The 15,125-nt window shown below is 40.0% G+C and overlaps 1 protein-coding gene across 1 annotated transcript; it reads right to left on the reverse strand.

Annotated features, from left to right (window-relative positions):
- Positions 1-357: 357 nt before the first annotated feature.
- Positions 358-14,260, reverse strand: LOC116362206 (oocyte zinc finger protein XlCOF6-like). Its single transcript, XM_031816528.1, has 3 exons — positions 14,155-14,260; positions 10,441-10,686; positions 358-3,512 (listed from the first exon to the last, which is right to left on the reverse strand). Exons 2-3 carry the CDS (start codon positions 10,544-10,546, stop codon positions 1,084-1,086), a joined length of 2,535 nt encoding a protein of 844 aa, XP_031672388.1. The 5' UTR covers positions 10,547-10,686; positions 14,155-14,260; the 3' UTR covers positions 358-1,083.
- Positions 14,261-15,125: the final 865 nt, after the last annotated feature.

Here is a 15,125-nt window from a genome sequence, read left to right on the forward strand (position 1 = left end):
TGTATTCATTTCATAAACTGTGTATCATTAAAAAAGTTGTAAAATAATCACACCCCAAACTAATGGTGAAAAGTGATCATCACACCATCTCTATCTGATACATGTTAGGGGCGGAAGGTTGCCTAGTGGTTAGAGCGTTGGGTCAGTAACCAAAAGGTTGCTTGATCGAATCCCTGAGCTGAAAAGGTAAAAATCTGTTGTTCTGACTCTGAACAAGGCAGTTAACCCACTGTTCCTAGGCCATCATTGTAAGTAAGAATTTGTTCTTAACTGACTTGCCTAGTTAAATAAAGGTTTAATAAAAAAAACTGTCTACTAGCTCCTTCACACAGAATACTGCAGAGGGACAACCTGGTCTCAGAGCAAAACGTATTTTATATGACAAAAACATCCATTCCACTCCATTTGTATGTTAGGTTACATTACATTGGCCTACCAATAAAAACTGAACTAAAATATAAACTAAACATGTAAAGTGTTGGTTTCATGAGCTAAAATGCAATGTTCCATATGCACAAAAAGCTAATTTCTCTCAAATGTTGTGCACAACCTTGTTTATATCCTTGTCAGTGAGCATTTCAGCCTTTGTCAAGATAATCCATCCACCTAACAGGTGTGGCATATCAAGATGCTGATAAAACAGCAATATCATTACACAGGTGCACCTTGTGCTGGGGGACAATAAAAGGATACACATTGTCACAGATGTCTCAAGTTTAGGGAACGTGCATAATAGACATAGAAATACTTATTTTCCACCATAATTTGCAAATAAATTCATTAAAAATCCTACAATGTGATTTTCTGGAATTTTTTTTCTCATTTTGTCTGTCATAGTTGAAGTGTACCTATGATGAAAATTACAGGCCTCTCTCATCTTTTTAAGTGGGAGAACTTGCACAATTGGTGGCTGACTAAATACCTTTTTGCCCCATTGTATACGTGTTTTTAAGTGGGAAAATTTAGAGAAGCTAGTTCCACACTCAGAGCAGTAATACGGCTTCTCTCCTGTGTGAGTCTTCTGATGAACTTTTAGCTCAGTTGATGTTTTGAAGCATTTTCCACAGTCAGAGCAGACGTAAGTCAGTGGGTATAAGTCTCACCAGTGTGTATAAGTTGGTGTGTTTTTAAGGTGCCCAGATGAGAGAAACTCGCCCCACAGTCAGAGCAGAAGAAAGGCTTCTCTCCTGTGTGAGTCCTCTGATGAACTTTGAGCTGAGTTGATGTTTTAAAACCTTTAACACAGTCAGGGCAGAAGAAAGGCTTCTCTCCTGTGTGTGTTCTCTGGTGAACTTTTAGCTCATTTGATGTTTTAAAACATTTCCCACAGTCAGAGCAGTAATAAGGCTTCTCTCCTGTGTGTGTTCTCTGATGAACTTTTAGATGAGTTGATGTTATGAAGCATTTTCCACAGTCAGAGCAGACGTAAGGCTTCTCACCAGTGTGTATAAGTTGGTGTGTTTTTAAGTGGGAAAATTTAGAGAAACTAGTTCCACACTCAGAGCAGTAATACGGCTTCTCTCCTGTGTGAGTCTTCTGATGAACTTTTAGCTCAGTTGATGTTTTGAAGCATTTCCCACAGTCAGAGCAGACGTAAGGCTTCTCACCAGTGTGTGTAAGTTGGTGTGTTTTTAAGGTGCCCAGATGAGAGAAACTAACCCCACAGTCAGAGCAGAAGAAAGGCTTCTCTCCTGTGTGAGTCTTCTGATGAACTTTTAGCTGAGTTGATGTTTTAAAACCTTTTCCACAGTCAGAGCAGGAGTATGGCTTCTCTCCTGTGTGTGTTGTCTGGTGAACTTTTAGCTCATTCGATGTTTTAAAACGTTTTCCACAGTCAGAGCAGGAGTATGGCTTCTCTCCTGTGTGTGTTCTCTGATGAACTTTTAGATGAGTTGATGTTGTGAAGCATTTTCCACAGTCAGAGCAGACGTAAGGCTTCTCTCCTGTGTGTGTTCTCTGGTGAACTTTTAGCTCATATAATGTTTTGAAACATTTTCCACAGTCAGAGCAGGAGTATGGCTTCTCCCCTGTATGTATACGTTCATGTGATTTTAAGTGGGAAAGTTGAGAGAAACTAGTTCCACAGTCAGGGCAGAAGAAAGGCTTCTCTCCTGTGTGTGTTGTCTGATGAACTTTTAGCTCATTTGATGTTTTAAATTTTTTTCCACAGTCAGAGCAGGAATAAGGCTTCACTCCTGTGTGTATACGTTGGTGTGTTTTTAAGGTGCCCAGATGAGAGAAACTCGCCCCACAGTCAGAGCAGAAGAAAGGCTTCTCTCCTGTATGTATACGTTCATGTGTTTTTAAGTGGGAAAATTTAGAGAAACTAGTTCCACAGTCAGAGCAGAAATACGGCTTCTCTCCTGTGTGTGTTCTCTGATGAACTTTTAGCTCAGTTGATGTTTTGAAGCATTTTCCACATTCAGAGCAGATGTAAGGCTTCTCTCCTGTATGTATAAGTTGGTGTGTTTTTAAGGTGCTCAGATGAGAGAAACTCGCCCCACAGTCAGAGCAGAAGAAAGGCTTCTCTCCTGTGTGAGTCCTCTGATGAACTTTTAGCTGAGTTGTTGTTTTAAAACGTTTTCCACAGTCAGAGCAATAATAAGGCTTCTCTCCTGTGTGTGTTGCCTGATGAACTTTTAGCTCATTTGATGTTTTAAAACATTTTCCACAGTCAGAGCAGTAATAAGGCTTCTCTCCTGTGTGTGTTCTCTGATGAACTTTTAGATGAGTTGATGTTGTGAAGTATTTTCCACAGTCAGAGCAGGAGTAAGGCTTCTCTCCTGTGTGTGTTCTCTGATGAACCTTTAGCTCATATAATGTTTTAAAACATTTTCCACAGTCAGAGCAGGAGTATGGCTTCTCCCCTGTATGTATACGTTCATGTGATTTTAAGTGGGAAACTTGAGAGAAACTAGTTCCACAGTCAGGGCAGAAGAAAGGCTTCTCTCCTGTGTGTGTTGTCTGGTGAACTTTTAGCTCATTTGATGTTTTAAAACATTTTCCACATTCAGAGCAGTAATAAGGCTTCTCTCCTGTGTGAGTTCTCTGATGAACTTTTAGATGAGTTGATGTTGTGAAGCATTTTCCACAGTCAGAGCAGACGTAAGGCTTCTCTCCTGTGTGTGTTCTCTGGTGAACTTTTAGGTCATATAATGTTTTAAAACGTTTTCCACAGTCAGAGCAGGAGTATGGCTTCTCCCCTGTATGTAGCTGTTCGTGTGATTTTAAGTGGGAAAGTTGAGAGAAACGAGTTCCACAGTCAGGGCAGAAGAAAGGCTTCTCTCCTGTGTGTGTTCTCTGGTGAAGTTTTAGCACCGTTGATGTTTTGAAGCATTTTCCACAGTCAGAGCAGGAGAAAGGCTTCTCTCCTGTGTGTATTTTTAGGTGTATTTTTAGCTTTGATAGAAATGGGAAAATCTGTTCACAATGTGGGCAGTGATGAGACCTCTTAGCTCTCTGATCTTCCTGCTGTTGCTCTCTGGATGTAGAGAATGTCTCAACATGGTATCCTGTGTGAACATCAGAAGAACCAGTCAGTTGGTGTGATATACATGTTAATCAAATGTATTTTATGAAGCCCTTTTTACATTAGTAGTTAACCTGTCTGGTTCAAATCCCATAATGAAAAATTCCTCAAACATACAAGTATTTTACACCATTCTAAAGATAAACTTCTTGTAAATCCAGCCACAGTGTCCGATTTCAAATAGACTTTACAGCGAAAGCATACTTTGCAATTATGTTAGGTCAGCGACTAGACACAGAAAACCATACAGCCATTTTCCAACCAAGGAGAGCTTCACAAAAGTCAGAAATAGCATTAAAATTAATCACTTACCTTTGATGATCTTCATCTGGTGGCACTCCCAGTTCTCCATGTTAGACAACAAATGTTTGTTTTGTTCGATGAAGTTCATCTTTATGTCCAAATACCTCCGTTTTGTTGGTGCGTTTAGTTCAGAAATCCAAAGGCACAATGCGCACTCTCAAAAAGTCATAAAGTACAATAAAAGATGGTAGAAACATGTCAAACGATGTTTAAAATCAATCTTCAGGTTGCTTTTGTCATAAATAATAACAATAATATTTCAACCGGACAAAAGCTTCGTCAATGGAAAAAGGTAAACAAGAAATGCGCGCTCTCGATCACGTGCCTGGCTCATATGGATGGAAATTTCCACTGTCCTCTCATTGAAAGCGGTGTATCTCCCTCATTTGGTTGGATTTTCCTCGGGTTTTCGCCTGCCATATCAGTTCTGTTATACTCAGACATTATTTTAACATTATTTTAACAGTGTTTTCTATCCAAATCGACTAATTATATGCATATCCTAGCTTATGGGCCCAAGTAGCAGGCAGTTTAATTTGGGCACGCTTTTCATCCAAAATACGAAATGCTGCCCCCTACCCTAGTGAAGTTAACTTCTTTGGGGTAGGGGGCAGTATTGGGTAGCTTGGATGAAAAAAGTGCCCAAATTAAGCTGCCTGCTACACAGCCAAAAAAGCTAGAATATGCATATACATAGAACATTTGGATAGAAAACAATCTGAAGTTTCTAACACTGTTTGAATGATGTCTGTGAGTATAACAGAACTTAAATGGCAGGCAAAATCCTGAGAAAAATCCTACCAGGAAGTGGGAAATCTGAGGTTTGTAGTTATTCAACTCAGCTCCTATTGAAGATACCGTGTGATGTTAGTTATTTTTCACTTCCCAAGGCTTCCACTAGATGTCAACAGTATTTAGAACCTGTTTTGAGGATTCTACTCTAAAGGAGGGGCTCATAAGGGCTCTATGAGTGAGTGGTCTGGCAGAGTGCCACAGCCTCGGTCTGGCGCGCTCACGTGAAAGGTAGCTACGTTCCACTTCATTTGTACAGACAAAGGAATTGTCCGGGTTGGAACATTAATGAAGATTTATGTTAAAAACACCCTAAAGATTGATTCTAAACATCGTTTGACATGTTGCTACGGACTGTAACTGAACTTCGTCTGAAACTAGTGAACACGCTTGGTGAGTTTAGATTGTGTACTGAACGCGCCAACAAAAGGAGCTATTTTGAAATAAATTATGTACATTATCGAACAGAACAAGCACTTATTGTGGACCTGGGATTCCTGGGAGTGCATTCTGATGAAGATCATCAAAGGTAAGTGAATATTTATCATGTTATTCTGACATCTCTCGACTCCAACATGGCGGAAATTTGTTTGGCTTGATTTTGTTGTCTGAGCGCCGTACTCAGATGATGCTTTTTTGGTAAAGTTTTTAAAAAATCTGACACAGCGGTTGCATTAACGAGAAGTGTATCTATAATTCCGTGCATAATTATTGTATTTTCATCAACATTTATTATGAGCATTTCTGTAATTGATGTGGCTACTGAACGTAACGCTCCTATGTAAACTCAGATTTTTGGATATAAATATGAACTTTACCGAACAAAACATGTATTGTGTAACATGATGTCCTAGGAGTGTCATCTGATGAAGATAATCAAAGGTAGGTGATTAATTTTATTGATATTTCTGCTTTTTGTGACTCCACTCTTTGGTTGGAAAACGTAACTATATGTTCTGCTTTCGCCAAAAAGCGTTTTTGAAATCGGACACTGTGGTTGGATTAACGAGAATTTTATCTTTAAAATGGTGTAAAATGTTGTATGTACTTGTATGTTTGAGGAATATTAATTATGGGATTTCTGTTGTTTTAAACTTGGCACCCTGCAGTTTCACTGGCAGTTGAAAGGTGGGTAGCTCGCGTCCCAAACGGTCCCAGAGAGGTTAACAGAAACCCAGCCTAAAATCCCCAAAGAGCAAGCAATGCAGATGTAGAAGCACAGTGGCCACAAAAAAACTCCCTAGAAAGCAGGAAGAAACTGAGAGAGGAACCAGGCTCAGAGTGGTGACCAGTCCTCTTCTGGCCATACCGGGTGACAGAGCAGAGTGGTTAGAGCAACCGAAAGGTTGCAAGATCGAATCCCCGAGCTGACAAGGTAAAAATCTGTCGTTCTGCCCCTAAACAAGGCAGTTAACCCAATGTTCCTAGGCCATCATTGAAAATAATAATTTGTTCTTAACTGACTTGCCTATGTCCAAACGCTAGCAGGACACCTACGACAACATCCGGGGAAATTGCAGAGCGCGAAATTCAAAGTACAAAAATCGGAATATTAAACATTCATGAAAATACAAGTATTTTACATCATTTAAAAGCTTCTTGTTAATCCAACTGCGTTGACAAATTTGAAAAAGGCTTTACGGAGAAAGCATACCAAGCGATTATCTGAGGACAGCTCCCCACATCAAAATACTTTTTCAACCAGCACAGGCGTCACAAAATCACAGACAGCAATTAAATAAATCACTTACCTTTGAAGATCTTCCTCTGATTGCAATCCCAAGCTCCCAGCTACACAATGAATGGTCGTTTTGTTCGATAATGTCCTTCATTATATCCCAAAAATATCAGTTTAGATGCTGCGCTTGAATCAGTAGGTCACTCGTTCAACATGCACACAAACAAATCTTAAAAGGTTACCGGTAAAGATCGTCCAAAAAAGTCAAACGACGTTTTGAATTAATCTTCAGGTATTCTAATATGTAAATAAACAATAATATTTAAGACGGAGAATAGTGTGTTCAATAGCAAAGATAAATAAGAAGAGCGCACTCTCGTTGATGCGCGCAACATGACTACTTTTCGAAATGGGGGACATCTTGGAAAAACTACAAATACACATTTTTCAAAAAACAAGCATGAAACCCTTTCTAAAGACTGTTGACATCTAGTGGAAGCCATAGGAACTGCAATCTGGGTCTTATCTATTTGTATATCCCATAGGCAAGCATTGAAAAAACCGGTGACCTCAAAAAATAAATATTCCAGATGGATTTTCCTCAAGGTTTTCGCCTGCCATATACGTTATGTTACAGTCACAGACATTATTTTAACAGCTTTAGAAACTTCAGAGTGTTTTCTATCCAATGCTATCAAGTATATGCATATCCTAGCTTCTGGGCAGTTTACTTTGGGCACGTCAGTCATCGGAATATATTTTTTTAAATACACTACGAATAGTGGTGAAATAAATGAATAAATTCTAAAGTTACAATGTCCATGTTTTTGAAAGAATGGCACCTTTTTTGTCCAATGAAAGTGATCAGAAATACAGTGTAGACATTGTTAATGTTGTAAATGACTATTGTAGCTGGAAACGGCTGAAGATCTCGTACAATGCTGTGTACTACTCTCTTCACAGAACAGCGCAAACAGTCTAACCAGAATAGTGTCTAGAAGGCCAGCATCCCGGAGTCGCCTCTTCACTGTTGACATTGAGACTGGTGTTTTGCGGGTCCTATTTAATGAAGCTGCCAGTTGAGGACTTGTGAGACGTCTGTTTCTCAAACTAGACACTCTAAAATACTTGTCCTCTTGCCCAGTTGTGCACCGGGGCCTCCCACTCCTCTTTCTATTCTGGTTAGAGCCAATTTGCACTGTTCTGTGAAGGGAGTAGTACACAGAACTGCACAAGATCTTCAGTTTCTTGGAAATTTCTCACATGGAATAGCCTTCATTTCTCAGAACAAGAATAGACTGACGACTTTCAGAAGAAAGGTCTTTGTTTCTGGCCATTTTGAGCCTGTAATCGAATCCACAAATTACCCAGATGCTCAACTAGTCTAAAAAAGGAATGTTTTATTGCTTATTTTATCAGCACCACAGTTTTCAGCTGTGCTAACATAATTGCAAAAGGGTTTTGTAATGATCAATTAGCCCTTTAAAATGATAAACTTGGATTAGCTAACACAACATGCCATTGGATCACAGGAGTGATGGTTGCTGATAATGTGTCTCTGTACACCTATGTAGATATTCCATTTTTAAAAATCATCCGTTTCCAGCTACAAGTCATTTACAACATTAACAACGTCTCCACTGTATTAATGGTCAATTTGATGTTATTTTAATGGACAAAAAAAACATACTTTTCTTTCAAAAACAAGGACATTTCTAAGTGACCCTAAACTTTTCAACGGTAGTGTATGTATTCATTTCAGTAGGCTGTATGGGAAGGGGAATCAAACTATTCTAAAACTGGGTAGAAATCAAAAATTAATAAGAGGCAAAAGTTGTGAAAATTATGAGCTATACCATCCTCCACTCAATATCACAAGGGTGATAGTAGAATTTGTGTGTTGAAAGTAATGACTAAGATATTTCACCCTGAAACTGTATCACTGTGTGTGAAACCCATTAGACACATAAGACTATAAGTTGGTAATATGTGCAGCGTTGGCAGGATAGAATTAGAACATTGTGTTCCTTACAGGACATTCTGTCCCCACCCGGAGAGGAGAAACTGTTAGGCTTGTCTATCATGAAACATGTTGCAGAATATGATAAACAATGTAAGTGTACAGTGGAACAATACAGCCATCCTAAAGCAGGGTGGGGTTCTCGACTGATGTGTGTATAAAAGATGGGCTCTGAACTTGAGAGGGCAGAGCTCTCTGAATAAAGAACTGATAATTTGTATGCTGGGACTCTGTTTATTAAAACTTAGAGCCTTACAACCTCTAGGATACAGATGGAGTTATACAATAGTTCAGTTAGAACATTGGGATAGAAATTCTCGTGACAAAGGGGGTTAGTAACTACACAGACTCATTTCATAGAACTTCAAAACACTGGCAGTTTGTCTACTCCACTTCTTTAGTCTACACTCTGAGCAGATAGCCAGATAGCCCAGTGAATAAAACAAATGCTGACAATACTGGAGTCATCCATACAAGTCTTAGCAGCATGAAATAACGTCTACAATGCATTCAAAAAGTATTCAGACCCCTTGGCTTTTTGGTTTTGTTACATTACAGTCTTTTCTAATTCTCATCAGTCGACACACAATACCCATAATGACAAGGGCAAAAACAGGTTTTTAGAAATAACATGAAATATTACATTTATGTAAGTATTCAGACCCTTTACACAATAGTCAGTTGAAGCACCTTTGGCAGCGATTACAGCCTTGAGTCTTGTTGGGTATGAAGCTACAAGCTTGGCACAATTGTATTTGGGGAGTTTCTCCCATTCTTCTCTGCAGATCCTCTCAAGCTCATGGTCAGAGTCCTTTAGGGGCATTTTGGCAAACTCCAAGTGGACTATCATGTGCCTTTTACTGAGGAGTGGCTTCTGTCTGGGCACTCTACCATAAAGGCCTGATTAGTGGAGTCCTGCCGAGATGATTGTCCTTCTGGAAGATCTATAGAGGAACTCTGTAGCTCTGTCAGAGTGGCCATCGGGTTCTTGGCCACCTCCCCGACCAAGGCCCTTCTCCCCCGATTGCTCAGTTTGGCCGGGTGGCCAGCTCTAGGAAGAGTCTTGGTGGTTCCAAACTTCTTCCATTGAAGAATAATGGAGGCCTCTGTGTTCTTGGGACCTTTAATGCTGCAGAAATGTTTTGGTACTGGTCTCCAGATCTGTGCCGACACAATCCTGTCACGAAGCTCGACGGACAAATCCTTCCACCTCATGACTTGGTTTTAACTCTGACATGCACTGTCAACTGTGGGACCTTACATAGACAGGTGTGTGCCTGTCCAAATCATGTCCAATCAATTGAATTTACCACAGGTGGACTCCAAGTTGTAGAAACATCTCAAGGATCATCTCATAGCAAAGGGTCTGAAAACTTAGGTAAATAAACAATAATTCTTTTTTTAAATTACATTTGCAAGAATTTCTAAAAAACTGTTTTGGCTTTGTCATTATGGGGTATTGTGTGTAGATTGACGAGGAAAAACATGTAATCAATTTTAGAAGAAGGCTGTAACGTACCAAAATGGGAGAAATGGGAAGGGGTCTGACAGTGCCCTCGGAAAGTATTCAGACCCCTTGACTTTTTCCACATTTTCTTATGTTGCAGCCTTATTCTAAAATTAAATTGAGACTGGTGGTAAGTGACCCCAAACTTTTGAAATGAACTCAGGTGCATCCTGTTTCCATTGATCATCCTTGAGATGTTTCTACAAATTGATCTATAAAATATTAAATATATATGTATCAGATATAAATCATCAGGATGTGGTAGTCTACTGGTTATGTTCAACACTTCTCCAATCGTTGTTGAGATCTGATATTCTGTGCAGCAAACAAATTATAATTCAATCTTGACAGTGATGATGCCATGGCCTATTTTGAAATGAGGTATGCCTAACTTGGTGATTGAGGGTATTAAACATTTTCAAAGTTCTTGAGACAATGTGTGGGCAAAGGCAGGCGTTACAAGTTTAAATAGTTTTTGCTTCGCTGTGAAGTCTTGAGTTGTTCAGGGATGTGTGATGTCAGAATTACAGAATTAAACCTAGCAATAGACTGGTCATAACTTATAGAGGTCTAATATATGAAGATAACTTATAGGTAGAACCTGCTCTTACCGTGACTAACAGTTGTCCTAATCTTCTCCTCCTCTTCCTCTTCATCTTTAATGTTGACATTCAGCTCCAGTGTTTGACTGCAGTCTTCCAGCTTCACTGATGCCATCTCTGGATCCTGCAGAGCAAACTGGGCTCCACTGTCACAATCAGGACCGAGTGACTGTAGGTTGCTACTCAGTGTGGAAGGAGAGAGGCAGGCTGGGTTTGTCCTCACTGTTGATGTTACCGGCCTCAGACTTAATCGGTCTGTAGTAATAAAGACAAACGGACACAAAAGTTATTTTCTTGACAGTTCTGGCACTCTATTCTGTAAAAATATTTTCTTGTTCAATTATCTCATTTCAGTAGATCAGGTAGCTAATCCTTGACAAAACATTGATTCACATTAGACACATTTTAAATCGCACAACATAAGTGCACTTAATCTATAGTAGATTTCCTAAATTCACATAAATGCATAAATGACTCAAAATCCATTTAGTACAAGATCACAGTATGTTTCAGGCAGCACTATGTACTATTTTCCTGAATAACCTCGTCTTCTCTGTATGATTTCACTCACAAAAACCAAATGTATTTCCCGTTCACACCATATTAAGAATTATCAGGGGTCATACAGTAGCAAGTCAAATTCAAGGACTTTTTCAAGCACTAATATTTATTTACTTGAAGCCCTGTGTGAAAACCCTGAATTATAGATAAATATAGAAACAACTGAATGTGTCTGAATATTAGTACACATGTAAAGAACTGATAATCATTACATTCAGCTTCAAAACTGTAGAGCAACTGAAATGTTCTCTCTCTGATGAGACACTACCTGCACTGAAGTCTGTTGATGCAGACCTCCTATGGTATCATGGAGGTCCACAAACAAACGTTTAAAGTGCATGTCTGTCTAATTCTGTACTAAGAAAATAAAACAAGAAATCCCTATTAACTTCTACCACATCCTCCCCTTCCCCAAAACCCCTCCCACACCCCCCAATAAACTATATCAATGGATCCCTTTCTGTGGTGCAAACATTGGGGTTTATATCATGCTGAGACAATCCACCCCCAGGTTATCCAGCTTATCAAAAACCATACCGACAGTAACGTCTGTTACCCCCAACAACTCTGCTGCAGTTTACAAGATAACTTTAAACCTGGTATTTCTACTTTACACAATCCAAGTTGTTGATAACCACACCAATGATAGCTATGAAGTACATATTATTCAATATTAAAGTATTCTTTTTCACAGTGCATTTATGTACGCAAGATTTCTGAACAGACCTCGAAACCATGTCAGGAATAGTAGAAAACCAGTTCTGACAGTAGGTCCTCTTACTACGGGACCAGCCATGGAAGCTCCATCAGCCTGACAGTAGGTCCTCTTACTACAGGACGAGCCATGGAAGCTCCATCAGTCTAACAGTAGGTCATCTTACTACAGGACGAGCCATGGAAGCTCCATCAGTCTGACAGTACGTCCTCTTACTATGGGACCAGCCATGGAAGCTCCATCAGTCTGACAGTAGGTTCTCTTACTACGGGACCAGCCATGGAAGCTCCATCAGTCTGCACTGTAGTTCCAAAAGTCTGTCTTACAGCCTCTGCATATGATACATCATGACAGATTCTATATATCTGAGCATCTCTCTGCACCTAGCATCCACCAAATGCTACTCTTTGTCCTCCACACAATTGCAACACTTAACTGTCACATTGCTCCAACATTCACTGTAATCATGTTCCCCACCACACTCGGCACATCTTTTCACTCAACAGCTACATGTCCCATTCTTTGGCATATAAAAAACACTGTGATGATTCACTGTTGGTGATCCAGTTTCAACTGTTCTGCTATGGAACCCTGACCTGTTCACCGGACGTGCTACCTGTCCCAGACCTGCTGTTTTCAAGAGAGACAGCAGGAAAGTTAGAGATACTCTCAATAATCGGCTATGATCAGCCAACTGACATTTACTCCTGAGGTGCTGACCTGTTGCACCCTCGACAACCACTGATTATTATTATTTGACCCTGCTGGTCATTTATGAACATCTTGGCCATGTTCTGTTATAATCTCCACCCAGCACAGCCAGAAGAGGACTGGCCACCCCCCACAGCATGGTTCTTCTCAAGTATTCTTCCTATGTTCTGGCCTTTCTTGGGAGTTTTTCCTAGCCACTGTGCTTCTACACCTGCATTGCTTGCTGTTTGGGGTTTTAGGCTGGGTTTCTGTACAGCACTTTGTGACATCAGCTGATGTAAGGGCTTTATAAATACATTTGATTGGTTGATTGATGAGGCTGGGTCAAATTCTCTGACATTGAAGATAAGGAATCCTATTCTGTACTTTTCCAGACAAAACCTTCTAACACCTCAACAGCACTGATAAGCTTTCACTTCTTTAACCCTCTTTCCTACTGATCAACCTTTAGGCTTCAACCACTCTGTCTCCCTTCACATGTTCTTTAACAATATCATCCATGGACATAGATATTGGGACCTCAGAGATTATTACTCCCTTCAATGTAGCATCAGCTCCAGGGTCATGGCTTCTGAGTTTCGTCCCATTATGAGTTTCCTTTTGAAGAATCTTCCCTTGCTGAACCTGACCAGCACAAGATATTAACAATCTACCATTTATTTTTTATTTTACCTTTATTTAACCAGGTAGGCTAGTTCAGAACAAGTGATCATGCGGCCTAGTTTAACTTCCAACTGTTTTTATGGCCTTGGTTAATCAGATAGGGCCCTCATCCTCCCACTCCTTATCATCAGAACTGTCCCCCACATTGATCACATTCCAGCACAGCTGTTGCTTCTCAAACTCTCTCCATTTCAGGGGTGTCAAACTCATTCCATTGAGGGCCGAGTCTCCGCGTTTTTTTTTTCATTCAATGAAAACCTAGACAATCAGTTGAGGTGAGTTCCTCACTAATTAGTGACCTTAATTCATTAGGGCGGCAGGGTAGCCTAGTGGTTAGAGCGTTGGACTAGTAACCGAAAGGTTTCATGTTCAAATCCCCAAGCTGACAAGGTACAAATCTGTCGTTTTGCCCCTGAACAGGCAGTTAACCCGCTGTTCCTAAGCCGTCATTGAAAATAAGAATTTGTTCTTAACTGACTTGCCTGGTTAAATAAAGGTAAATTAAAATCAAGTACAAGGGTGGAGCGAAAACCCGCAGACACTTGGTCATCCATGGAATGAGTATGACACTCCGATTAATTGACGCCATTCCATGCAGTTGGCATCTCTCCAGCTAGCTTCCCTCTATTTTGACACTTCTTCACATACCCTCGTCGCCATTTCACCACGAGCAAACTCCTAGAAAGACGACCAAATCCGTTGAAGCCGCCATTTGACGAGCCTTGTCCGAACCATCCAGATCTCGCGAGCTTACATGAACGAAAAAGTGTATGTAAACTCGCGAGATCAGGATGGTTCGGACGAGGCTATTTACCAGCTCATAAGCATCATTTTACACAAAACCAAGAACATGTAAAAACGAACTCAAAGTGGACTTTGACGAAATGATGTACATACACTCAAGACAAACCCAAAGTCTAGCTTAATCACGTTCTTCACTCACTCGGTTTGACCCCAAAATAACACATCCAATTAAAACCTTTACCAAACGTGATAATATCTTGACGGATTTGTTACCTAACATATTATATATTCTTTCGACATTAGAAACTTTAAACGTGCTATTTACATACCTACAATAATACATTTGAAACGGACACAACCACTATCGACATAACACAGTTCTGTTGTTTTCTTCCCGGAACTTCCTGTTCCTAAATGCGACAGTGCAACAGCGAACGTCTACTTTTTCTCTGGTGTACTTACACAAATATAACGTGTCTGCCGCCACCTACTGTACGGTTAGTAAACTGTTAAAAGAAATACATGGCAATTGCGGAAACAACGACTTCAAAACAAAATACAAAAATAGATAAATAATAACTTCCCACTCGTTCAGTCACAGTCCTATTCAAATCACATCCCTACACAGTCTCATGGGCCTCGTAGGGAGGAACATCTTCAGTCAGTATTTCCTGCAATCAGTGGTGTAAAGTACTTAAGTACAAATATTTTAAGTACTTTTGGGTGTCTGGGAAAATGTATGGAGTTTTAGGAGTATCTGTACTTTACTTTTGATATTTTTGACAAACACAAATACTTTCTTTGAAAATGATGGGTGGGATCTTAAATTCAATCCAGAGTGCGCTTGAGCGTTCGTAAATTGAGAGCGTTGTCAGATTGTCAGTTCGTATCGCTCTCAGAGCGTTCAGAGCCACACTGGACGCTCTGGCGGAGGAGGAGGGTTGATTCAAGCGTTCTGACCTCACAACGGCAGTCAAGCATCCAAGATAACTGGTTAACATTGGCTAGCTTGCTAGCTACTTTCAGGACAAATGAGCGATTTCTGACCATTTCACTCGCCTTAGCAGAGCTGGTTAGGCTGTGTTCATGTTATCCAGAGCATTGGTGACTTTAAATGTGCTACAGGCAACGATTTAATTAAAATGTTTATTCCATCAAACTTCAAATTATTAGAATAGTACTATGAGGATTCTGTGTTATGCACTATAGACCGTTACCATATATGTGATTGAATATTATCTGCTGTTGGCTTGTGTGGATGTATGTATGTGTTATGCAACATAGCTGACTTGAAACATTG

Source organism: Oncorhynchus kisutch, unplaced genomic scaffold, assembly GCF_002021735.2.
Source record: "Oncorhynchus kisutch isolate 150728-3 unplaced genomic scaffold, Okis_V2 scaffold814, whole genome shotgun sequence".
In the NCBI taxonomy this organism is placed as follows: domain Eukaryota; kingdom Metazoa; phylum Chordata; class Actinopteri; order Salmoniformes; family Salmonidae; genus Oncorhynchus; species Oncorhynchus kisutch.